Here is a 26,751-nt window from a genome sequence, read left to right as displayed (position 1 = left end):
GGAAAATCAAAGAAAACCAGCAAAAACCTAGAGGACATCGTGTACCTTTTTTTTGAACAATCATTTTATGTTGATTTTAATAGAGTATCTTGTGAAGTCTAGGATGCTTAAGTTTAGAATTTTGGTGGTTCCGATCAAGGTTAGCCGAAATATTTCAAACTGGCCAGTTTGGCTGTACCTAATCGGATTGGTCAGTTATCGGTATGGTTCAAAACTTTCGTTCGGAATTGAAAACTCACCCTGGCTTTGCTTTGCCTTGCCTCTCCCTTGTTTCAAAACCCTAATCTCCAAAGCCCTCCATTTTCAACTAGCTCAACGAGAATGTTGTATGATGTCGATGACAAGATCCCTTGCCAAGTAAGTCCTCTCTCTCTCTCTCTCTTTCTCTACCTTTTTCTCCCACTTGATGATGATGATGACAGCTATTCTAGCCGTCTCTCTCTCTCTCTCTCTCCCCTGCTCCCTCCCCCCCCTCTCCCTCATTCTCTCCCTCTCCCTTTCCCTCCCTCTCTCTCTCTCTCCCCCTATATGATGATGACTGTTCGAGCCCTCTCTCTTGGCCTCCCTCCCTCCCTCTCTGACTCCCTGTTTCAGTACCCCTCAGAGTGGCACGACATGGACCTATATTGTACCAAATAGATCACTCTTTGATGCTGGTTGGTGACTCTTGGTTCCAATCTTTAAAACTTCCATATTCTAAAAGTTGAAAAAAGATTAGCATCTTTGTTTGCCATGGAATCTGTTCTAACATGTGAACCAAAATTTGTAGAGTTCATATATAGATTACGTAACATGCATGATCCCGCAATATAAATGTCATGCTCCCAAATTTAACTTACTTGAACCCCAAGGTGTAACTACCGAAATCAAGTGAACTAATGTTCAAATTTAATCCTCCTCAATATAAGTCGATCAAATACTATCAATATTTAATGTTTTTAAATGAAGCCATATGATTTAATATAGCAATCACTAAGCGATGTTATTTTATTGCCCAAACCCCTAAAATAAAATTCAGGTCACAAACTTAAGTATAGGTTATCACACATGATATTCAACTTTAAATATGTAAAGTCACTAAACACAAACTGGGGCATTGTCTACACTGCTCCTATGATTGCCATATCCAAAGGCAACTTCAGAATATCGAGTCCCCTTCCTTTAATAAGGCCACCAGAATTTTCTATAATCACTCCGAAAAATTTGTGTAATGAATGTAGTGAGCTAAGAAGCACAGTAAGTAAACTTGTACCATGATCACAGAAGTTAAGGTCCACAAGAAACAAATAACTTTACAATGAGACACATGACCAAATTATGAATAAAGGGCTTGAATGGAAATTCATTGAAACTATTTTGTTATGAAATTCCAAAAGCCAAGTTTTCACTAGGAAATAAGATGCCATAGAAATGTTCAAATCCAAATTTAGGAGTCCAAATAATTTGCATAAAATCATAAGTAAAATACTTGTTAGAAATAAAATTACTAAAACACAATCTATATTTCAAAAATTGTTATATTCACATAGTTTCATATGTTCTGATGAAATTCTACGGATACGTCGAGGCCACATAAAGCCTCACAGCAGACAAGGCCAGATAAATTTTCCCTATTAAACTGGATGAGGCCACATAATACTCGCGGTGAACCAATAAACTAGATGAGGCTACATAAGATCTTCCATGGCTGCAGACAAGGTTAGATAAAATCTTCTCTATTAAACCTAATGAGGCCACATAATCCTCATGGTGAACCAATAAACTAGATGAGGCTACATAAAATCGTTGTTGCTAATGCAATTGAGGCCACATAAAACCTCGAGGACATAAAACCTCGAGGTTCACAAATACTGCTTAGCCAAGGTTCGCAAATCTTCATTCATATTAGGAATCAGGCCAGATATACCACCTTATCAGGGGTCCGAAGACATCTTCATCAGTAATTTGATTGAGGCTAATGTACCACCTAGCTAGGGGTTTACATAAATCTTTCACTTTTATTATATTTTAATCTATGAAACTTTCCAAATGCTTTGTAAACCACTTATAATTTGTTCTAGTTGGAACAAATTGATGTCAGAATTCAAAAGCATGATAAAAAATGAAGTCATAATGCATATGTTCAAATTCCAAAACACATTCAATTTCCAAAATTTAGACTTGAAATCTTGTAAAAACTTGAATTTCGATATCAAATGCTAGAACACAACTTCCAGTTTTCATGGTAATGTGTTTTTTCAAGGAACGAATTGGCCAAAAGTCTTGGGAACAAATCTCTGGTTTCAAATTCAAAAACGACTTTAAAATTGGATTATAGAATCCAAGCTTTCAAAGGGAACCCTAGGTTCTAGAACTAGTTTAAAGAATTATATCTTAGACAACACATGAGTTCCAAATTGGTACAAAATTCATAAACCACAAAGGAAGCCATAAGCTTTGAACTGATTAGGATTTTTGGGGTTTCAAAGCAAAATCTAGGCTTAGAACTGACATTCGGGTTACAAACATGAAATTTAACTTGAAATCATGATGGTTGATAAAATACTTGTGAGGTAGACCTCAAACTTTTAAATTTTTGAAAACAAGATAAGCATATGATGGAACATAAAATTCAAAATAGAAAGCCAAAATCTTAGGCACATGCAGAAGTTACCTACTAAAATGAAGAAAACAAAATCCAAAACCATTATACAGAATTTCTTCTTCCTCCTTTCTCCCAGCCAAGCTACCATTCCCCCCTTGCTTCCCTCCTTGCCTCTATTTATGAAAAAGGGGAGGTGGTTCAATTTATATGGAGCCCACTTCACTAGGACGGTTACCCCACTAAATATGTTAGTCATAAATGGAGCCTATTAAGTCAATCAGCTACCTAGGTCAGTTGGGTCAGGAGTCCAAAAAGTAAGGGACTTGGCAGATAGCTCAAGATGGGGGTGGATAGCCAGAGGCGGACTTATTTGCAAATATTATCATTCAAGTAAATGAGACATTTACTTGAGACATTATATGTAAAGAAGAAAGGACTCCCTATTTGAATTCACCAAAAATACTTAAAAATTCCAATTCTCCAAGAATAAAAGCTGATTTCTCTGTTTTAGGTCAGACTACAGATTTTTAGCCTTGTGTCAAAAATTCAACTTGAAAATGCTAGGCTGTTTCTTATATCTTTAGATTTCATAAATCTATTATGCCAATATGTTGTTAAAATTCGATAGTCCTCTCTAAGACATATCACTTGTTTAAGTATTATGGCAATCACATTCATGACGCTACTTAGCAAACACCCTCTTCTAGAATTATATGCTTTCTGTTAAAGAAAAATCTAAAGTAAATCTACTTAAAAGAGTTTGTTGCATGAAATTCACACCAAACTAGTGGATTTCATGTAGGTAAGCAAATTCTACTGTGTTTTTTCAGCTGGCATAGATCAAAGTACGGAAACAAAAGGGTGTTTATTTTAAGCAAATCACCTATTTTCCAATTTCTTGCCAAACCAAACAAGAGATGTGCCTTAATTGCATTTAAATGCAGTCAAATGATGGAATGCTCACAGCCTCACACTGAAACATGAAAACCTGGCCTCTTAATGTGAAACTAGACAAAGGGGGCTTACAAATGGTTGAAGATGTGTTGAACATGCATGCGGCCCTGCCTAAGAATGGGCTGCTGTTGGCTTGCTTGTGATGGCTGATTCCAGCTGAAACCTATTAAAGCTACCAAAATTGAGGTTCACAGATTAATTTTGGTTCAGTTTTAGAGGCAAAATTGTTAAATCTAAATGTTGATCCACTTTTCAAAAGGAGAACAGTTGGATGCTCAGGTCAGGAATATTGGAGTGAGGGCACGGTCAAACCGAGGTCTCATGTATCAAGACAAGAGGCTTTACCAACTTGGCTAGTTGGCAACTTCTTGATTCACATATCCCTAATTAGTATCCATTATTTAGTTTTTTATGCTGGATTTGAGTTTTGATTGATCACTTAAATTGTTATGTAAGTCCTTTATGTTGCGTAGAACTCATTTCTTAGTCTTTTAACTCATGAAATATATTGTTTATAAGATATGATAAACTCATTGTATTGTGTTATGCTGATGTATTCTATGTTATTAAGGTGAATTTCTGGAAGCAGAGATTATAGTCATATGTGCTATTGAAACTTCCTTGCAGCACATTTACCATAGCTCTTGCATGACCTCTAATATGTTAGTCTGTACGTGCCTAGCATTTTTTGTTGGTGAATGTTCTTAGCTAAGGTCCATGGTGTTGCATATTGTGAAAGTATATGTTACTTTGAAACTGTGTTCTGCGGAATATTAGCACAGAATTATGTAGAAGGTACTTAAATCATTTGAAAGATGTACTAGAGGTACTCAAGGACTAAATTTGATGATCTATTTTTTCTAATTGAAATGTTTTTCTATAGGCTTGAGCAAAGAATATAATTGTTTCTGAACATATTTATGACATAATTGGTTCATTTAAAAACTGTTAATCATGTGTAGCATTTTTTTTATGCTAGTATTATTCTGTGTTTATAGCCATAACTTAAATTCCTTAACATTATTAAGGTAATGGAATCAACAAGTATGGACACCACTATGGGTCAATATTTTTTTGAAATTTTCTTCAACATGCGGTTACTTGAAGAGTTCTAGTTGAAAAATGAAAACAATCCCATAATTCTATGTACCAAATTTCAGTGAATTCATTACCTGTTTACATTCTTTCGCTACCTTTAGCCCGGTAAATCACAATGACATTTATATGAAGGAAAGGAAGTTACTGGGGTTTCATCAAAATTATGCCTTACGTTTGCTGGCTAGAAGGAATATCATAAAAAGCAACAAGCCTATCCACCATAATTACTTCACATGACATGTATAACATCAAGCAAATTCTCATGGACCATACTAGTTGTTTTAGTAAGATCTTATGAAAAAACTCTTGATATTGATGTTTCCAGTCACCTGATTGAGTTGGCTGCCGGGATTTCCTTCAATTGATTTGTTCATCTTCTAGCCCTTCTGACTTCTAATAGACAGGAAGGCTTGTGTTTTAGTTTGTCTGCCTTCTTATATCATGTAGAATAAGTCATGTTTCCCTACAAAGTACCTACTTTTGATAGCAGCATATAATATATACAAAATGTTATTCAATTAGTGGAAATGAATGGTTTCGGACTTTCCAACTCCTAGTCTAGATTCTTTTTTTTTTTAGTTCATTTTTTACTCTCATAGTCTCAAATTTAGATTTTGAGTCCCATATTGAGTGAACGATGAAACTAAGTTTAAGAATAATTCTCCATAAAGGTTTCAAACTTTTATTTGTCAGAGGCCTCCATTGTATGACAGAACAATGTACTTCTTTTTGGAACCATAACAGGTGTTATTTAACATTATATACTGGGAAAATGCTCTTCAAATTATGTACTGTCCATTTGTTGGATAGCGGTTTCACTTGACTATTTTTTGCAGATCGGCCGTTTAGAAAGTGAATTTTCTGCATATAAGGTCCGCGCACATGCACTTTTGCAAAAGAAGGATGCTGAGCTGTCTGCAGCTAAGAACTCAGAATTTATCAAAGCTCAGGAGGAAGCAGTCAGAGTATGCAATATTCTTCATTATTACAGCCTAATGATAACCTTGAACGCATTCAGAAGAAATTTTTGTTTCCCTTTTATGGTTATTGTGTCCTTTATTTACTTTAGGAAGCCGAAAGAGTAGTAGTCATGGCATTAGCAGAAAGGGACAAAGCCATCCATGATCTTCAAGACGCTTTGGTCAACCATGATAAAGAAATTTCTGCAAGGTAAGTATGTTTCCGTGTACGACTATTACTTTTAAACTGCCTCCTTGGCCAACTAGGTGCCAACCCCCATGTTTTTGCATCTTATTGGTATTGAATATTGCCATGTTGCATTTCTTATTGACTTGCTACATCTTATTTGATAGGTATTATATTATTTTATTTTTTCTTATGACTATTATTTTACATTTCTCATCATATTCATTACTCATTAGATTTTCTAATTTATCATTTTTGGGCTGACCTTGGCTGCAGGTGCTAGGTGGCTACTTGGCTACCTATCTGCTGCCTATGTTATTCTAAAACGTTCTGTATGACAAATAAACATATCTAGGCAATTAACTAGCTATTTTACATTACATCTCTACTAATTTTAAACATTCTTCCAAAATACCCCTATTTTCATGTAGCTTTAGTATGGTGAATCATAACTGTTATTGGAAGTCTAGCTTCTCTTTTAAGTTCTTTAGACATCATAATCTTAATTCATTGTTTCTTTTATGGCAAACTTTAGGATCGATAGTATATGTCGGACGCTGAATTAACTGATACTGGTATTTTATAGTAATCAATGTCTGCCAAACTGACCTGAACTGTTCGGTTCAGGGTGCACCAAACCAAACTAGTACAAAACCAGGTTGAGTTGGCAATTTGGTTCAAGACTCGATGTGAATCGGCCCAAATTGAGCTGAATTGTTCTATTCTGCTTGGTTTTGAGCAGTTTGACTCGGTTCAAAGGTTGAATCGGCTTAATATTATATTTAAACCTTCCTACCTTGGTTCATTTGAAATGAGCTCGCCATGCATAAGCCTCTAACTCATAATCCTTTGCAAGGTCAAGATCCTCATCGCCAAGGTTTTCGGCTTATCACTATCATCACTACAATGCCATTAATGAGGCCGATAGTGGGTGCCCTTTCTCTTTCTCCCTCCATCCCTCCCTTTGTTTCTCTCCCTCTCTCCCTCTCTCTTTCCCTCGCCCTCTCTCTCCGTAGCTCTGGTAATGTACGGACCAGTATGGTGCATGCTGATATTGTACCAAATTGGTAGTCGGCTGGTACAACCTCCGATACTGGTTCGTGGACCTTGTTAATAATATTACTAGTGGATTTGGTGTTACATGAGTGAGGGGACACCAATATGAAACAATATGGAAAGTCCCATTTCCATAATGTGGAAAACTTTGTGCTAATTGAGCCACATCATGTATGGGTAAGGATATTACAAAGCAACTCCATATTTAAGCAAGGAATATACAATTTGTTCAGAGATAAACTTCTAGTCACAATTGCTTATTTCCTCTATGGGGCTATTTGAGAACCCATGCAGACATGTTTATTTCCACATCTATGTGCTGGGTAGCTCTTGGGTACATATACATGGTTAATGAAACAAATAATAACCTTTTGGCTAGCCTTTCTTGAGGGAGGTCTTGGGCTGTTGCAAATGAAATTAGAGCAAACTTTGCTTATAGCCATGTAGACAAAAGGACAATGCAACATGGGGCCTTTTGAGGTTGACTACAGGCTGATTATGGTGTTTGCAATTGAATTTAATCAGATTTGGAACTTGAGCCTGGTGAGGATTCAAGGACTTAAATGGGGGATTATGTGAGAACCTATCAGGGCATGTGTTTAGTCCCACTTCTGTTTTGCAATGGATCGATCTTGGGTACTTATACAGGTCCAAGAAACCCTAATGATAGCCTTCTAGCTTAGCCATTTTGGGTGAGGTCCTAGATTTTTATAAGATGAATAGTTGCAATAATTTAAAATAAAATGGTCAGCAAATGGAAAATGATTCAGATTTATGGTTTAGCAAATTGGATCATGTTTTTTTTCCCTGGGAAAGGCAACATAATTATGAGATCCACAAAAAATGGTGTGTGTGGATAGCCGTCCAAAGATAATGCCAAACCATTATTCAAGAAAACAAGATCAGTAGGGTTGGAGTATTTTGCATTGTGGCTGTGCTTTTTAGGGACCAAGACAATATGCATAACGTGTTGGCACTTGACATGCACAGGAACATATAGGTAGGTACAAATCAGTCATTTAAAACAGTATCCTTGAGAAGATGATGGTATCTTTCTCCTCCGAGTTGTGTCAAATATAGTGCTTAATGAGATGTCTCTTGATCTCTTAAAGCGAGATTTTTGGGCTGATGTAATATCATATTATCTGATTGTCTGGTTTGATAGCAGTTTTCAGAGGGTTTATGGGCGGTCACATCAATTTCATTGGAAAAATCAGTCCCATATTGAAGGAGAATGTGGCGTAAATTGTACAAGGAATAGTGATAGCAAGGCATGAAAGACCATGTGTACTAGGATAACCGTTTAGAACCTTAATAGTGATATATTAGGTGGTTTTAAATTTTAACTTGGCCTAAAAGTGAGTGTTTCAAAATCTTGTATGCATGAGATAATCCATAGAAGAGAGGGATTCCGAAATGGAAGAGGATCGATTAATTCTGTTGGAACATTTCTTTGTTTCTAACTTTTAACTTGACTTCCACATGTGGTCTAAAGGCTTATCTCTGAGAAGAGGAAGGTTAATCACATTGAGCAATCTTGTTTAGAGCAGTTCTGTGATGTAGAACATTGAACAATTATTCTGTCAGAGCTGACATGCCAAAATAGCATAATTTGCAGAGGAGCATAAGTTAAGCTATAGGAGAACTAATCTCAAGACATTTCTGTTTCTTATCAACGAAGGTGGCAGCTTGCCAGAAACTAAGTTTAGACGAAGTCCCTATTGCTGAGTTGTGATCGCCTATTATTTTGGATCTTAGGAATGGTCCTTTCTTGCTTTCCATGACCATCATGCTAAATTTTAAGTTCCCATCAGTTTGGCCCATGACTTTGTTTCCATGTGAAGCACGTTATTGAAGTCAACTCTTAAAATATCATCTCATAGACAAATCATGGTGAACAGTCTAGGAGACTTGTGTCCATCTATGGCTATAACTGTAACAACAGTACTGCTATCAGAGTCCAGGTTTACTCATTTTGGGAATGGCACAAATAATTGATTGCATTCTCTCCCATGCAAAGGCCAGAGAACAATTGAATATCTTAGTGTTCTCTGTCTCAATAATCTTGATGAGAACCTTTTTTCTAATTCACATAGCTTTTTCTTGTGTTCAGTAATTTTTTCTACCTCTCTGGCCATCTTGTTCATTGATCCAGTAATATCAGGCAATGTTTCTTGGCTGTCATGATGCCTAATTTTCTTTTTGTTCTTTCTCAAGTCTGGAATAAGAAGTGTTATAAGCAAAATGAATTTTTGAAAATCTAGAAGGAAAGAAATTCTAAAAGTAATGCAGCATATAGAAGTGGCCCAAGGGCATTTATTCAGTGTCAAGATTTGGGGATTTTATGCCATGGGGAAACACCCTTCTACCATACCCTGCTTTTCCTTGAGAACAAAGAGAGAGAGAGAGAATGCAAATATAGGAGATGAACCCATTAGTAATAATCAAGTTCTGAATATATTAGATTATCAAATAATGATTTGGTACTCAATTAACTAACATATTTTTGTTGTAATTGTAGTTGATGACTTATGGAAAGATTGAGGATTTGTCCTAACATTTCCAGCTTGAGATACCATTTGATTTGTCAAATCCTAACATATTTATCACCTAAACATAGTATTCTGCTAGCCTGAGAACCTTGATATTTTTGTGACCAATTTTTTATTATTCTGTGAAACTTGTTTGGAACTTTTCAGAGCCGCAGGTTTTCCAGTTAAACCTTTTAATAGCTTGCAAATGTTTTGCAGACCTTTAACAGCTGGTAGATAGAACCACCTTCAATTGAATTTTGATTTCAGGGATGCAGCTCTTGGTGATGCTGAGGGACGGATAAGAAACATAACTGTGAAACTTGATGCTGCTACCTCTCAATACCTGTCTGAAAAAGAAACTTGGCAAAAAAACTTGGAGAGTATAGAGGAACATTGGAAATGTAAACTTTCTCAACCCTACACAAGCACATGCACAAACATATGCATGCATGCCCCCTACACACAGAAGCACAAACACAGCACTGTCTAATTAATATGGTTGGTTAATAATATATAAGAAGCATAGTAGCATACACTTTGCAGTGAAATATCACATATTGGAGGCTCAGAATGTTAACCGTATTGGAGATGATGCACAGAAGGAGTTGGAAGATCTTAAACTACAATATGAAAAGCTCAAGGTATCTTGCACTTGCAACTAGATGTTTGGCTTGATCTATCTTGTTTAGTTTCTGACATTGTCAAATTCTAGGAAGAGCATTATACATTTCGTGATATTGCTGATAGAGCAATTGAAGAGAAAGAAAAGGAGATAACCAGACTTATTGAAGATAATAAGAATCTTCATCACTCTTTGGAATTGAGACCATCTGTAAGTTCATTGACACTATGCTTCTGTAATCCTTTTTTGTGTGTTGTTTTCTTGCTACATTTGAATAGATTCTAGCATTTATATTTGTTGTCTGAAATTATAATCATTGCCATTTGCTTTTCATTGTTAATAAAAATATGTCCACGAATCTTCGGTATTTTAGGATTTTTGCAGAAAACCCATTCCGAAAGTTTAACCTGGTAAAATAAAATCCTCAAGCAACTTGACCAATTGGGCAGGACAAGGAAACTGCAATTAATATTCTTAAACAAGGCCCTAAAGTTTTCCTGACCAGTTGCCCTAAAGCTTCTTGTGCTCTCCTCTTCTAATCTTCAACTTAGACTTGTCATTCAGCATAAACTGAATAGGTATTAGCAACCCATATCATCCATTCCACTTTCAGTTAGCTGCTACTACAGTCCTACTTGAGAGAAGTTAAATGTGTTTGAAGATTCTTTTGTTTTATTTATTTATTTAAATTTTTGTATGTCAAATAACTTGATTTGCTAGGGGTGTTTATAGAAAACTACAGTATTTCAATCGATCTTGAAAAAAATAAATGATGAAATGAATTTGAAGGCAAATGCAAGATTAGTTGTACAAGGTAGAACTAAAATGAAGAAATCTTGTCTTATTCATGCAGATTGTGACTTCTTAATAACACTTCATTTTGTTTGGGATGTATAATTTCATTATGTCATCTTTCATTTGTCATTGGCCAAGGTCTGAGTCAAAATGAGTTTTCACCATTGGTTGGCATCATTTCTACCTAAAAAATTTCCCTAGCGTTACCAAAACATGAAATGGGGTTTATTTTTTAGTTCAACCCTTTCTTACAAGGGATTCTCATCCCTGTGCCATCTATCCAGTTTTTTGGTTACCTAGAAACAGTATTACAATGTTGGCCTATTGTCATTGGTACAACTCTGTTTTCCTATACTCAACTGCACTGCTTGGTACAAGATGCACCATAGCATATTGGTGGGGTATGAAGACTCAGCATGCCTCTCGAATCGAGGTTTGGTGCTAAGGTATGTATTGCACCAAACATTTGGTACAAGGTGTACTGGTTGGGTGCTAGTATGGGGTCCAGTACCAAGATTCCAAGCCTTGAGTACAACAAATTATATCAAACTAGTCAGAGCTAACACTGGAGAGCAAGCTATGAAGCATGGTGAGGGATAATGATGCAAATATTGCACAATATGGATACTTCAATGTGGCAGGTCTTGAAATGCAAGGTATAATATGTTTTGAAAACAATATTTAATGTATGTATTTTCTACATATATGTGTAAACAAATATTTGTATAGCGGAGTGGGCTATTAGATTTGTGAGGAACCATGTAGTTGTTTTGCTCCACAGCTTGTATGCATTGGAGAGGTCTTGGACACTTAAGTAGGGCCACAGACCTCAATTCATAACCTACTAGCTAGCCCTTTTTGTGTATAGCCAAGGGATACTATAACATGGGTCTTTTTGGGGCTGACTTGAGCTGATCTTGGTGTTTGTGATGGACCTTTCTTTAGTGAGATGTCAGGGCTTAAATGGGGGGAGTGTGTGAAGACACATCTTGGTGTGTTTTGTCCTACAACTGGTGTGAACTAAGGTCTTAGGTACTTAAGCAGGGCCAAGGACATTGATTAATAACCTTCTAGCTAGCCCTTTTTGGCTGAAGCTCTAGATTACTACAATGTAAGCCTATGACCCATGTGGCTAGGGGACAATATAGTGCAGACCCTTTTAGGTCTGACCACAAGCTAGGTATGTTGTGGAGATGATCATGGACTGGGCCTTGGGCCATTTAAAATATATTCGTTTTTAGTCAGGCTTCGGATCAGGCCTATCTAAAATTTGACATTTTCTGTGCTCAAGCCCCACCCATGATCAGCTTTAGTATGGTGTTTGTGATTAGTTCCTTTCCTGGCAAGGATGTCATAGCCTAGATGAGGGGAGTGCATGAAGATCCGAACAGGCTTGTGCTTAGTCTGACATTAATGTGGGTTGAGGAGATCTTGAGTACTTAAGCAGGGCCAAGGATCCTAGTTAATAGCCTTCTAGCTAGCCCCTTTGGGTGACATCTTGAGTTACAAAAATGAAATAGCTCATGCTTTATATGATAGTATTAACTTCCATGAACTGATATTTAGTTATCAATCAAATTCATGGAACCCAATCCGTACTCTGTACACCAGTATCAATATCACAAACTCTAGTTCATCAAAGGAAGGGGAGAACACTCTCCCTTATTCTTGGAGGTATTGTGATGTGCCTGAAGTGTATCTAGGAAGTACTCGGAGCAGTTTTTTAGTTTTGAACAACAGGATACTTAACATGATTATCATGATCCCTAAGGTATTTTGATGAGTATTAGTATTTGCTACTATCACAACATGCAATTGGAGGAATCCATGCATCCTAGATGGCAAGGAAGGTAGAAGGAAAAAAATAGAGAAAAAAACTATATTGTCCTTTGCTCGCTTCATGAAATATTTTGGTATCACCGTAAAGGTAGTGTTTGTCATGTTTTAACCTACATTTGCTCAGTTGTCATACTCTCATAATTACAGAGTTTGGCACATAAACAAAATTACTGAAATATGCAAGTCTTTAAGAGTGTAAATGAATGTGGTGTAGGAAAATGTAATATGATTTGTTCATCAACGAATCAAAAGAATTTGCACCTCCCCAAAGATAAAAAATGAATCAAAAGGATTACCCTATTGATTTCCTGAAATTTTATGCTCTAATATTTGCTTTCTAATAGGGACCATTGCTTAGTGCAATGGTAAAGTCATGGGATGACAAGTGCAATAGCATAGTTTGATTCTAGGGCAGCCACTTAGTGTGAAAAATACCAAAGGTTAGGTTTGTCCCAGTCCACCCTCTCAGGAACCTGGATCATTGGGAACATAACTGGGTAATGAACTTGTTTCTATTTGCTAATGTAATTCTAATAACAATATTGTGTTTGTTCTTGATATTCTTTTGGATCATAAGCCTTGGGCTTCATTATCTTATCTAATTTAAATTCAACCATGCAAGACATAATTTTTAATGCCTTTAATATAGTTGCAATGTCGACTACGTAATATCTACTTCTTACTGATCAATGACCAAATTTCTTGCATACGAACACCATAAACATTTTGATCATGATCAACGTATTGTGTGTCAAATTACAGTGGAACAAGAATGTCCTGCTTTTTTTATGAAAAATGTATTCTTCTTTTTGTAATTCTTAACAAGAATCTATGTGTTCTTTTTTATCTCATATTGAAACTGAAGTAATTGCATCATCAGTATTATATACAATTATTTGGTTCCCCTGCATTTGTGATTTATTAATTTCTCAGTCTTAATATATATTTTTTTGATCTTTATTGTGTTTCAGGTGGACCATAATGATGAACAAAATTCAGGTAATGTAAACATATTTGTAACTCTGCAAATCCACAAGGATTTGTTCATATCCAATAGTGGCTATTAGACTCTTGACACATTTGACTTTTCAGCCGCTTCAAAGCAGGATGCCCAAATTTTGAACATCGCAGCAGCTGAACAACAAATTCTGGTAAGTTTTTTTTTGTAATTCATTGCTATTTTAATTTGGTGATATTTAGTTTTAATTACTTTAAGGTCTAAGTTATCTTATTCCTGTGAGGTTTTATGAAATCATTGGAACTAGGATTGATGGTTAAGATAATGGGTTGTGGATTTAGGTCATGGTCATCATGGCACAACACAACAGGATACTTTTCTTGCCATTATTACTATTGGCAAGATATGTTTATGTTTCATCAATTGGCATGCTGCAGGTGTGAAGGTAAAGGACCCCATAGGATTGCTTATCCCACAAAAGATCAAAGTAGCACATTAGAAAGCTAACCAAATGCAAAAAAATTAAACTAGAAGCAAAATTGGACTAAGAACTATATGGCCTCACACCTTCTCTTCTTGCTGGACATTCAACCTCGCATGTCTAGTCTTCACAAGATCTCGGTAAAAGAATTGTAGCACAAGGTTCGCCAAACTGGTATTGGGACCCATACTGGTCGGCGGATGGTATGGTACAGAAAGGATCCATGCTGTGCTGTTTTGGGACATATAGCTTATTTTTCTTTTTTTTTTTTTGCCAATTTTGAACTGAAATTAACAAATGGTTTGCCCACATCCCTTAAGAAGTTGGCAAACTGTTTGCCGATTTCATTTTTTTTTGCCAACTTAAACTGTGGTCAGCAAACTATTTGCCAACATCAGTTCGAAAGTGGCAAAAAAAACTATAGGGCATCCCTTGTTTTGCAAGGAAACAAGGGAACCCTCTATTGACAAAATGAGGACTTTTGAGCCCTCTCTCTCCCTTCCCTTCCCCCTCTTCCTTCTCTCTCTCTCTCTTTCTCTCTCTCTCTTCTGCTCTCTCATTCTTTCTCTCCCTCTGTTTTGAACCAATGGACTGAACCATGCCGGTAACCGACTAATCCAGTTCGGTGCATCTCAAACCAGTTGGTTCGGCATGGTTTAGCCTTCCATACCCTGACCTCTTGCCAAAGCCTTCTTCCGAATCATGATCTTGTACAATGGGCACTCTGATCTTGCATAATGGGCACTCAAGCAATCCCTCACACTCAAGAAGTTAGGAGAAATCTCAATAGAAATTTTACTAATGCTTCAATGATAAAACGAGTGCATGGGAAGGGGTATTTATTGGATACAAGGCCGTTAAATCAAGAAATTCATGGGGACTCTTGTATTCCGACTAGAAATAAAAAATAATACTCCTAGGACTATTAACCTAAGAAATCTCGTCTAAACGGCCTCTAGAAATAAAATTCTCTATGATGGCGAACAGGCCACCATCAATTCCCATGGATGCATTGGTATCAGTTCTTTATCTTCTCCCAATCCAACTCAGAGTCAGCTTGTACTGAAGGTGACTTTGCACCATTGGTTCTCCTTTGACAGTGTGTCCTACCATCAGTATGTTCTGACAGTGTAATTCATAAAGTCAGTTGATTTTTGGTAGTAATTGATTGACTTCTTTTGCCTTATTCAGGCTCTGGTTAGCAGTAATCGGCCCTTCTTCTTCTTGGACTACCTCTGGTTTGCATTGACACACTCACCACCTTTGCTTGAGAAACTTTAACTTGGATGAATATTGTGCTTAGTAGTCCTTGTAAAAGTCCATGTTGAGTGTCTGCAAATCTTATTTAGTGATCCAGGTCCATTCTTCATGGGTTTCCCTTGCCACTTGGTAAAAATTTCTAATAGGGTCGATTGGGAGAGGCAATGATCTGATTATCCAAATCTTTACAACTTTAGGTTGACATGGCTTTATGTCCCAAACCCCATCAACGGTGTTTAATCGAGGCTGTGAGATTGGATGCATTGAAGATAAGGCTGATCTTCATATTTTCTAGAAGCTCGAGTAAATAGGTATTCTCCCAACTTTTTCAGGATTTTGTATGGACCTGTCTCTTGTTGCTGCAGCTTGTGGAAGGCCCTGGGCGCAAATCTTTATGGAGTGATTCTTACCATCATCTGGTGCCCTTCTTAGATTTGGACATCCCATCATATCTTGTTGGATTGCCGCCTCCAGTGTTCTATTTGCCCCTGGATCCTCTTGAACAGTTCATGTATGTCCTTTATGTGCCAGGCAAAGTACTACACTAGTCTGTGCTTGTGCTAGAAGGGGCATGAGATCCACTGGAAGTTTTGATTTGATTCTTGCAACTATTTCAAAGGGTGGTCATCTAATGTCTGGTTTATTGAGTTGTTATTGGTGAACTCAGCTTGTGGCAGAACTATATCACATATCTCTCACTATTCGATGATCAAACATCTCAAGAGATGCTCCAAGCTTTTGTTTACCAGTTAAGGGGCTGTTTGGTGACCCAATTGGGATCACCACGGTAATCTAGGATCACTGATGATCTAAATCTTGGGGTGATCTGCTCCCTAGTGATCTAAGATCGTTATGTTTGGTTGGTCATAGTACAGTGATTAAAGATCTTCGGATATGTACAAGTAACTTGTTTGGTATGCTACGGAAATCCAAGATCACCGACCATATAATATCAAAAATACCCCTGACATATCTCAAATGGAAAGGAAAAAAATGATAGAGGAGAGATGGAAGAAGAAAAAAGCCTCAGATTACCGTGATTGGGTTGAGGAAATGAATCACCGCTTCAAGTCACCCTCTCAATAAAGCTTTAGGAGTTGGGATTGAGGATCGGGACAGAAAATATCTAATAGATTTTTCCTCTTTTTAATCACTATGGCAAGAAAAGGAAGGATTTCCTTCTCTTCGTTCGTTGAGATGACGCCCAACTACCCACCCAATGCGCATAAATAATATCGCGTACGCATGCGAAAAAATATCACGGCAAAAAAAAAGATTTTCTCTTCTAGGAAGTCTCTCTATTATGAGGGTATTTTGGTTGATGTATTTTAATATAAGATTGCTGTGGAGTGATGTTGGATATCCATCCTCAAGAGCGGATTTTTTATTACCGCGTTGGACGGTGATTTGAGGAGTGGGGGCGATTTAAAATCATCGCCACGTAGGATCACCATGGTGTAATCAAACACGGTGATCTCATCATCTTCACCGACATCATCCTTGATCTTGGGTGGATCGTTCCATACCAAACGCCCCCTAAGTATGGTCATCAGTTTATGGGTGAAAGGCACTACAAAATAGTAGTTTAGCGCCCATCTTTCTTCACAATATTTTTTGGAATTAGCTTATGAATCTCGCATCTCTGTCAGTTTAGGAACTCCATGTAGCCTGACAACTCTATTGAAAAAGATCTTGGCTTTGTGGGAAGCATTAGAAGCCTTTATAGGGGATAAATATGCCATTTTGGAAAGTTAGTCTAATACAATAACGATCAAGTCAACCTTGGCAAAATCTCGATAGCCTAAGTATAAATTCCATGTTGAGGTCCTCCCAAGGCTTGTTTGGAATAGTTAGTAGTTGCTTATCTGGTATAAATTTGCATTTTGCAAAATATGAGCTTTGGCAAGTTGACATAGGCATATTTTGATATCTTTCTAACATCTTTTTGCATGTTTGGCCAATAAAATCTGCCTATTTGAAGTGCGAAGGTATGTTGTTGCTGAATGTCCTACCATTCTTTTGGCATGTATCTCCTTGATTAGAAAGCCTCGAGGTGAGGTATTTGAAATGCGGATATGGTTGCCATGAAAGAGATAGCCATCTTGGATCAGGTATCATAGTTCATCTCTAGCTTCTTCTTGTCAAAAAGCTTTGTAGGTAGGGCTGAAATCTGTCTTTGTGCTAGGTTTGGATAATCAAGCGACTTCGTCAAACATGGATGTAAACTGGCAGGCTCTTCTTCTAAGGGTATCGGTAACCTTGTTCTCGATCCCCTCAAGTGGAAAGTGTATTCCTCTAAGTAATTGCTCCACTCGGCATGTGGAGAACTTAACTTCTTTTAAGAGTTCAACTATTCAAGTATCTAAGGGTTTTATGATCAAAGTGTAAGATGAACTCCTGATGGATAGTGTTGGAACTATGTTGGGCTGGGTCTGGCCATATCCCTACTCGAGCTTGGCCTGAGATTTTTTTGGGGCTTTGGGCTAAGGTTAGGCCCGATATGTTTGGAAAAACCCAAGCCCGAACAGGCTGAGCTTAGGTTCGAGCCTGGCCCGAACTCGATTGGGCTAGCTTGACTCGTCTTGTTCTCGCCTTCTCAACCCTGAGCCCCATCCATCTTTGCCTTTCCCCCTCCTGATTGGAAATCCAGCCTCATTCCCATCCATTCGTTGCCTCCTCCCTCAACCAACTTGATCCATTAATTAGCAAGGAACGGTAGGAAGAGTTGGAAAGGGGGCATGGCTTTGGTGATGGTGGGGGCGGCATACTCTCGTTACCTCCTCTCCACTTTCAACCATCAGTTCCTGCTCCTACTAGTGCTCATATTGGTGGCTTCCAAGCAAGTGGAGGAACTCCCCCCACTCATTTGCCCCCTCCACCTCTTGCCGTTTGGGCCAATGCACAAGTTGGACCATGGCGGCATCCTAGTAAAAATATCCGATCCCTACAGTAAAAAATCACGATTGATGAGCATCTTAAGCATGCTCGACTTCCTGCTGCTCTGGCTTCCGACCATTGCCACCTGAGGCAGATCAATGGAGCTGTCGAGCTGGGCGAAGATGTCCTGCAGCTTGTTCGATCGAGATCTCTAAGCTCTCGATCATCCCTGCAGTCGCTACTACCCACCTGTGATGGTCCGAGCATCACCGCATCCTCCACCATTAGGTCCTCCTTTGAACAACGAAATTGAGAGTTGTGGTGGATCGAAGAAGGGTTTTTTCGCAAAAACTCTGATGGGTTTCAAGGAGGGCAAAGAGTTGGGAGGAGAGTGATGAAGAGGGTGAAGAGAGAGGGGGAGAAATTTTGGAATGGCAATGTTTGGTGTATCCCTTAGTGTACACGGTATGGGCGCCAAACTGGGTTGTCATATACAAGGTATGGGCCTGAATCCGGGCTCAAGATCGGGCTTGAATTCAGGCTTGGGCTAGGCCTGGGTCGGGCCAATGGTATACTCGAGCTGAGTCCGAAAAAAATGGGCTCTATATCTAATAAGTCCAAACCAAGTCTGATATTGTTTGGGCCTAGCCTGATCCAATGTTGGCCTGCCCCAATGTTGGTCCACCCCGATGGGCTCCGGGCCAGCCCGAGCTCATTTCCAACCCTATTGATGGATTAAATAATGTTGCATGTGCTTTAAGGCTTGCACAACTATACAGTACTCCATGTGATAGGTAGAGTATTTCTTTGCATCATGCAACTTTCGCTGATAGGCACATGGATGACCTTCTTGGCTTAGAACACCTATTCCCACAGATGAAGCATCACAGGCAACTTCAAAGACTTTGTGGAAATTTGGCAGATGAGACTAGTGGGGTTTCTGTCATCTTGTAAGTATCGTGAAGGCCTTGTTTCCTTGTTTGCTACCTTCATCCAATTAAACGGACCTTGCTTCATGCATTCGGTGATAGGCACCATGATGATACTGAAGTCATGGATGAAGTGTCGGTAAAACATAGCAAGTCCTTGGCAGCTTTTTACTTCATTAATATTGGTTGGCATCATCCAATCCACTATGGCTTTTATCTTCCTTGGGTCAATGCACTTCTTTAGATTAATGTAGAACTTCTCTTGGTGAAGTACTAGGAGCATTAGTAAGTCCGGATGGCATAATAAGCCATTCAAATGGTCCTTCATCTTGCATGCAGTCTTCCACTCATCTCAAGTTGGATCTGAATATGATGGTAGCTACTTCGAAGGTAAATGTTGGGAAGGATTGTAGATCCTAGTAGCATATCTAATATATCATCAAGTCTCAGAATTGGAAACCGATCTTGATTGTGATTTTTTTTAATTGCTTTACTGTTAATATAGACTCACCATGATCTATCCTTTTTGAGAGCTAATATAGTTGGGATTCCACAAGGGCTTAAGTTTCCCTCATGAATCTTTTCTGCAGCCAACTATCCTCCTACTTGTTGAATCCTTGTGTTCAACAGGACTCATTTGGTAGGTGCCAAATTTGGCAAGCTAGACCGTTGGACAAGGTCTGTGGTATGCTGGATTTTCCATGGGAAGTAAATCTATCTGGCAGTTTTTCTGCATTTTGGTCATTGAAGTCCTTCAGGATTTCTTGAATAGCTTCAAGTATGGTTCGATTTTCTTCAACCATAGACTCCTTTTAATTAGGGCACAGATAGCTCCTGCTTTCTTTCCTTCTCAAAGCATCTGACAGTGAGGAACTTTGGAGGTTTTGGAATTACTTCGAGCTTTTTTGCATAGAAAAAGCCTGCTTTTTTTGGATGATATTGTCACCTTCTTGCCTTGCAGCTGGAAGGATGCACATCTTTATCATAAAGCCAAGGGCTGCCCAAAAAGATGTCGCTGACTGTCATTGGAAGAATGTCATAGCTAACTTCTTGCCTGTGGCCCTTTCTCTAATGGATAGTGATGAGGCACTTTTAGCTTACAAGGACAATGGAGTTGTCCACCTAGGCGAACGTTGTATGGGTTGAAAAAACATTGGAGAGAACCATGGGCCCCCTTGCCATTGGAGTGTTTATCTTATTTTTTCAAATTGTAAGTTCCTCCCTTCCTCTCTCTCTCTCTCTCTCTCTCTCTCTCTCTCGCTTTGCTAAGGTTAGGATTAGCGATTTTTTGGCTCTTCGCCCTCCTCCCCCTCTTCATCCCTCATTCCCTCCACCTCTCTCTCTCTCCACTAGGGTTAGGTTAGGGTTTCCCTTAGCCCTCCCCTCTCTTTCTCCCACCCTCTCTTCCTCTCTCCTTTTTTCCCTCTACTCCACCCTCTTCTTATTTAATGTACATCCTGGAATAGTATAGACTTGTACCGTACCGAATCGATTGCCGGCCAGTACAACCTCTGGTAACAGTTCGGTGAACCTTGGCCAGAGCATACCATACTAGTGAAATGCTAGCACTGTAGCACATGATAGTGTATTGATCCTTGGTTATGGTAATGTTCATCTATATGCACTTTCATATCTTTATATATACACACAAACATAGAGTGAGGTGGACCACACTCCTCTTTAGAGGAGAAGGAATCTCCTTTTTTATTTTGAACCATAGGATCTTTCTATCAGGTGAAAAGGTTCCATCTGATTTAAGTATCACAAATTAAAATCTAGAGACCGCACAACCTCTAAGTTCCCCACCTTTCTTCTTTGAGGAAAGTCATAGTTTTTCCAACCTCAAGCTCGATGACTTTGCCCTCTTTCTTCTTTGACTCCTACTCCTCTCTCTACTTTGTTCCACCATTGCCAATGACTTACTTTCTTCACTAGCTACATAATAGTAGGGGGAACAATCTGCTCGTTGGTTCTCTCAAGAGAGTTAGAGAGGATGGAGGAGAGAATGATGGTGTTAGTTAGAGGGGTATCATATTTGGCTGCAACATCAATTGTCTTTCCTCTCTCTCTCTCACCCCCCCTCCCTACTACATCAACTATCCTCCTCTAAATCAACATTCCATGCTCCAGTCCTTTGCTTCACTATTGCCTCTCACCACCCTCTGCTGCTATCCTTGGGTGGTTGGGATTTGGAGGAGTGTTAGTAGAGGTTCATGAAGCTCTGCTATTTAGCTAATTGTGATATTAGAAGGTAAAGATGTGAGCAAAGTGGCTCTGGGGAGCCAACAAAAGGATGTGGCCTTTCATCTAAGGACCAAAGGAAAGTGGTTGAATGCAGTCAGCATCATGGTTAGATAGGGCACATAAGTAGAGTGGGGTTGCTAGAGATATGAGAGCTAATAGTGATGGTGCTAGTGGTGGTAGCTATAGGTGAGAAGGGTCAAAGTTGTCAGCTCAGGCTGGCAATGGAGGAGCAAGGTTATGGTATGAGATTTGATGGAAAAAGAGGAAGACAATGTCATTCCAGTATCCATTGTGTGGATAGCCAAGGCCCAAGAGTCTTGAGTCTCTTGCGAGCAACTAGCTCAAGCGGCATTTTCTATGCCAAGGTTACTTTGTTTATCTTGTACATATGACTTACAAGATCAAATTAGTTAAATGTGTAGTGTGCAAATATATGATACTGGTCTTGCTCATGACATCCACTAGAACATATTGGATTATTCCTTTTTTCTTCTATATGTACCTTGCTCATTATTTATGCAAAATTTTCCTTATCTGATTTTGCTTAATTATGACAATACTGAATATAAGGAGTGTGAGCATACAACTTTCATTGTACTAAAACCATTGACATCTTAAATGTTGTGTTTATCGTTTTTATTTTCAGCTTTTGGCTAGGCAACAAGCTCAAAGAGAGGAAGAACTTGCCCAGTCACAACGACATATATTAGCACTTCAGGTAAGCTTCAGAAATACTTTGGTATTTTCCTATTTCCATCTGTAAATTACAGTATCTGATTTGCTCTCTCTTCTCCAGGAAGAGATTGAGGAGCTTGAGCGTGAAAATCGTCTTCACAATCAACAGGTCAGAAATCTTTATGCATTTCTGGTCCTTAAAGCAACAAGTTTATGGACACTCATGTGTACAGTACATTATATCTATGTTGTTACATGTATATCAGTTGAGAAGTCATCATTTGCTTCTATCTTCTGATCTTTTTTCATGTAATGGTATCTTAAAACTTTTTCTTAGAATAAACTCATGCTGTTAGAAGTCCGTCATTTTCTCATCATGTGTATTCGTGTATGTTTGGGTGTGGGAAAATTGATTACTCAAGTATCAGGACAGGGAGGCTTTTGAGATCAATTTCATCTGAAAGATTGGTTATGCTTTTCAAGTTATACTGGATTAGTCAGGAATTTGTAGATGAAATGACCTTAACCACCAATCTTCATACCTCCATTGCTTTAGACATTTATTTTTGGATTTTTTGCAACTTACTTTCATGTTTCTCGTTTTGTTTCTTTATTACATGGATTACAACCTTGTGGAACTCACTTAAAATTCATTCTAAAAAATCATTAAATGGGAGTAAAACTTGAGAGTTAGATAAATGGGAAGGACAATCCTTAACTATTTGTTCAGGCTGGTTTTAAGATAAGATAACCATTTGTTACATGGTACCGGAATAGTGCATGCGCATAGCATGTGAGTGCCTTGACCTGTGCATGCATGATGCACCATAATGTTGGCTACTTTGCTTTATAAAATGATAGCTTTTGAATGAGGCATAAGCATGTGATCTGTTCACATATTAAAGTAGCTTAAATCTCTGAGCATTAGAAGGAAAATTCATAAAATATTCTAGATAGTTAAAACTTAAAAACAATACTGTCATTTTAAAGGTCAAGCTTTCATAACTTGGGATTATTAAGAAGTGTAGCTATGGGTACTTGCACTCCGAAAATGCAAAAAAGTTCACCTCATACTTTCCTATGAACTTTATCCTTCCTCTGAGCAGAAATAAATTATTGAGAACACATTTCAGATAATTTGGAATGGTACTATTCCTGTTAAGGCCAGTGCTTCTTTGGCATCTTATTATCAGTAGCTATAAGAAATGTGGCTACAAGCTTTATTTGGAGATGTGTGCTTCATAGGATAGAAAATGGCAATGTTATCTTGTGAGTAGCTCCCAGAAGCAGCATTTTCAGGTCAGAGTGCTTGCAGGTTCAGTTGCAAGATCCTTGATTTTGGTACCAAGTTCCATACCTGTACCTGACTGGTGTAGTAAGATATCAAACTAGTACCTAATCAAGATAGTATGATTCTGAACTGTACCATATCAGCACTAGGTATGCAAGTGCGTACTGGTTTAGTAGTGGGATAACATTTTTGGCTTTTTTATTTTTTTATTTCATTTTTTTTAATTTTAGAGGATTTTTTTTTAAGCTTACTCAAACATTTTAAATATCGTTAAGCTGAAGGTGGATCACAAACCTAGAGTTTACCATGAGATGAACAAATTTATTATCTAAAGCATGGTTTGCCAAATCGGCCCGAATCAGATGGTTCGGGGCGTGCCGAACTATAGCGATGCTAATCAGTGCAGTTCGGACATTTAATTCAAAATGCTAGCAAAAACGAAATGAAAGAGAAGGAAAAAGAGGAAGAGAGAGAAGGGGAGGGAATGAGAGGGGAAGGCTGATGGTGGCCGGTTGAGACTCTGGGTCTCCACGATCCTCCGTGAGAGAGTGGGAAGCTAAGAAAGAGAAAGGGAGAGGGGAGAGGAGGGGAAGGTGGCGGGGAGGCTGCTGGAAGACTGTCAGATGGTCGTCGTAGCCGTCGAACAGTCCAAAATCCTCCACGCCGGTCGCGATTTTGAAACAGAGGCGAAGCCTCCGTTTTATCGGATTTTTTAAAACATCCAACACAGTAAAGCCGGCAATGGATTTGTCGGGTTCACTTAAGTAAAGTCGGCAAATCCGTTGTTGATTTCATTATTTTGTCAGTTTTTTTAAAAAAATCTGATACACATGAAGTCGGCAAATCCATTGCCAACTTCACTATGTCAGGTTTTTTAAAAAACCCAATGAAACAAGAGCTTCGCTCCTATTTCAAACTCACGACGGTCGTGAGGGGTTTTGAGCCACCCGATAGCCATGATGGCCATTCGGCAGCACTTCGATAGCTTTCCTGCCGCCTTCCTCTATCTCCTCTCCTCTCCCTTTCCCCCTTTCTCTCTCTTCTTAGTTTTTCTCGTGGATCGTGGAGTCCAGGAGGCCTCAGCGGCCCTCTAGTGGCCACCACAGGCGTCTTCGCCGGCCTCTGGTTCCTTCCCTTGCTCTCCCCATCTCTCTCTCTCTCTCTCTTCCTTCCCGGTTCATCTCCCGTTTCCGTGTCGGTTCGGATCCGGTACGGGGGCATAACGACTCGTATCACTAGCTGGCCGGCATGATATCGAGTTTCGAGTCGGCGATCCTTGATATAAAGCACATCCACTAAAGATAATCTATTATATAGCAAAATATGGATGAGGATAATGAAAGGAATGACCTAAGTGGTGAAGAAGAAAAGGAAATTAAAAGGAAGCGAAGAAGAAGAAGGAAAAGGAAAGAAAGGAAGGAATGAAGAAATATAAAGAAATGAAATAAGGAGGAAGAAGGTAAGAAGGAAAAAAGGGTAATAAAGAATATGGAAAAGAGGGGTTGAATCAGTTTAAACCGAGCAGAATTAGTCACTTGCATCTCTTTTTAGTCAAAATGAGGCTAGTTTACTGTGTCCCCATGTTACCAAGGCCACAACTGACATTTCCTATTCACTTCCTAGTCCATGTCAGAACATTTTATTTGCTTTTGATAATCTTACCATATATAATTTGTTTCACTCTGGAAATTTCAGCAGCAAGCATGACAAATCATCTGTATTTTACGGTTGGTAAACTAATGTAATGGGTATGTTAAATTGAGTTCTCTCTATGAATTTACTAAATATTTTCCCATTCAAAAATGTTCTCAATTTTGAAATATGTGTGCCTTCTCATATTCTATGAATAAAATCTTTTTCTGAATAGCCTTGTTTAAACAAGTATGAAAATGTTTAGTTGTTTTGGTATCATTCTGATTTGATTATATAACTCTTGCAAGTTGATATGCGTGATACTTGGTAAACACGAAATACTAATTATGAGTTATGACAGAAAACGAACCTCTAATAGACATGATCTAGTATTGGATTACCATCTCCATTGTGCTTATTGGCATGTGGTCATACATTGCTTTTAAATAGTCCATCACGGGTTTAAAATGTGATGCCTGCATTCAACAGATTTATTGGATTGTCCAGTTATTTTTTTTTATATCTTTCATGGTTTTGCACAACTGTCACAGGAAGCGATGTTGAAGGCTGAGCTTCGGAACATGGAGAGATCACAAAAGCGAGAAGGGATCGATATGACATATCTTAAAAATGTGATATTGAAGCTACTTGAAACAGGTACCTAAAAACCTAAACTCACCATGCTTCAAAAAAATGTACATCATGGCTGGTAGGTAAAGTGAAGACAAATGATCAGAGGATTTAAGGAGATTACCTTTTACGCAGGTGAAGTGGAAGCCTTGCTTCCTGTGGTTGCAACACTATTGCAATTCAGCCCTGAAGAGGTCACATCAACTTGCTCTTACTATTGTGGTTAAATTAGTTGATTCTAAAGTCCTACAGCAGATGCCTGTAACCCTTGACCATGTTCCTGATTTCGCTATATGATATATAATGAAGTATAATTGGCTTCCATTTTTGCTTAAAAAATGCCATGAAGAGATGCTATCTTTTAATTACATCAACTCCTAAGGCTTTATAAGCATGATTATCTTTTACTGTATTGCTTTTACAGATTAAGAAATGCCAACAAGTATACCGCTCCTCAAACGACGCTTCATCTAGTCCGGTGGCTTCATTTTCCGACACTGCATCTACACCCCGTTCTCTCTTTTCAAGATTCTCATTTTCGTGAAGAGATCAGGCTTTTTTCCTTCATTTTCTTTGATTGGGTGTGGTGGAAGAGCCGTTGAGCTGCAGTTTTGAGTTGATTGAACCAACCTATTGGAATGCATAGATGTGTGGGTACCTTCGAAGGAAGATTATATTCTGTTTTAAATTCTTTAAGCAACTATAGCCATTGTACCTTTTGTAACAGTATTATGTACATAAAAACAATAATATATAGTGAAAGTATTTATGTTTCTGACTGACCAAAGGAAAAAGAAATGCGATGAGCACCTTTTTGATATTTTGATGTTATTTCTTCCGTATGTCTCTCTCCATTTCGAGTTTGTTCGAAAGTCATTAATTTGAATGGATACTAATGAATCTATCAAATAGAATGATTCTGATTGACAGGCTCCTATGTAGTCATGGACGTGTGCTATTTTCTTTAAGGTTAAAAGTGCAGGTTGACATTGCACAAGCGATTTCATATAATGGTTGATAAAATGAAGGTTCAAAGCTCCAACAATTGCAGGTTTTTATTCATTAAAATAGCTGGCTCACACATGCTTTCTTTATTGGATTGATGAGGCCCCTAATTTCCTTGTATTGTTATTATTTGCAAGAAAT

General features: G+C 38.3%; 1 protein-coding gene across 1 annotated transcript in view; it reads left to right on the top strand.

Annotated features, from left to right (window-relative positions):
* Nucleotides 1–26,425, top strand: part of LOC105042650 (protein GRIP) — a 46,297-nt gene extending 19,872 nt beyond the window's left edge. The window contains exons 11-22 of the mRNA XM_010919934.4: nucleotides 5,473–5,601; nucleotides 5,706–5,806; nucleotides 9,640–9,773; nucleotides 9,916–10,013; nucleotides 10,085–10,204; nucleotides 13,600–13,627; nucleotides 13,721–13,779; nucleotides 22,024–22,095; nucleotides 22,174–22,221; nucleotides 25,527–25,632; nucleotides 25,741–25,799; nucleotides 26,030–26,425. Coding sequence (XP_010918236.1) covers nucleotides 5,473–5,601; nucleotides 5,706–5,806; nucleotides 9,640–9,773; nucleotides 9,916–10,013; nucleotides 10,085–10,204; nucleotides 13,600–13,627; nucleotides 13,721–13,779; nucleotides 22,024–22,095; nucleotides 22,174–22,221; nucleotides 25,527–25,632; nucleotides 25,741–25,799; nucleotides 26,030–26,149 — 1,074 coding nt within the window. The 3' untranslated portion in view covers nucleotides 26,150–26,425. The remainder of the gene's footprint in view (nucleotides 1–5,472; nucleotides 5,602–5,705; nucleotides 5,807–9,639; nucleotides 9,774–9,915; nucleotides 10,014–10,084; nucleotides 10,205–13,599; nucleotides 13,628–13,720; nucleotides 13,780–22,023; nucleotides 22,096–22,173; nucleotides 22,222–25,526; nucleotides 25,633–25,740; nucleotides 25,800–26,029) is intronic.
* The last annotated feature ends 326 nt before the right edge of the window (nucleotides 26,426–26,751 follow it).

This window comes from Elaeis guineensis, chromosome 4 (genome assembly GCF_000442705.2).
Source record: "Elaeis guineensis isolate ETL-2024a chromosome 4, EG11, whole genome shotgun sequence".
NCBI classification, from domain to species: domain Eukaryota; kingdom Viridiplantae; phylum Streptophyta; class Magnoliopsida; order Arecales; family Arecaceae; genus Elaeis; species Elaeis guineensis.
Note: the sequence above shows the minus strand (reverse complement) of the source record. Positions and strands in the feature narration are given on the sequence as shown.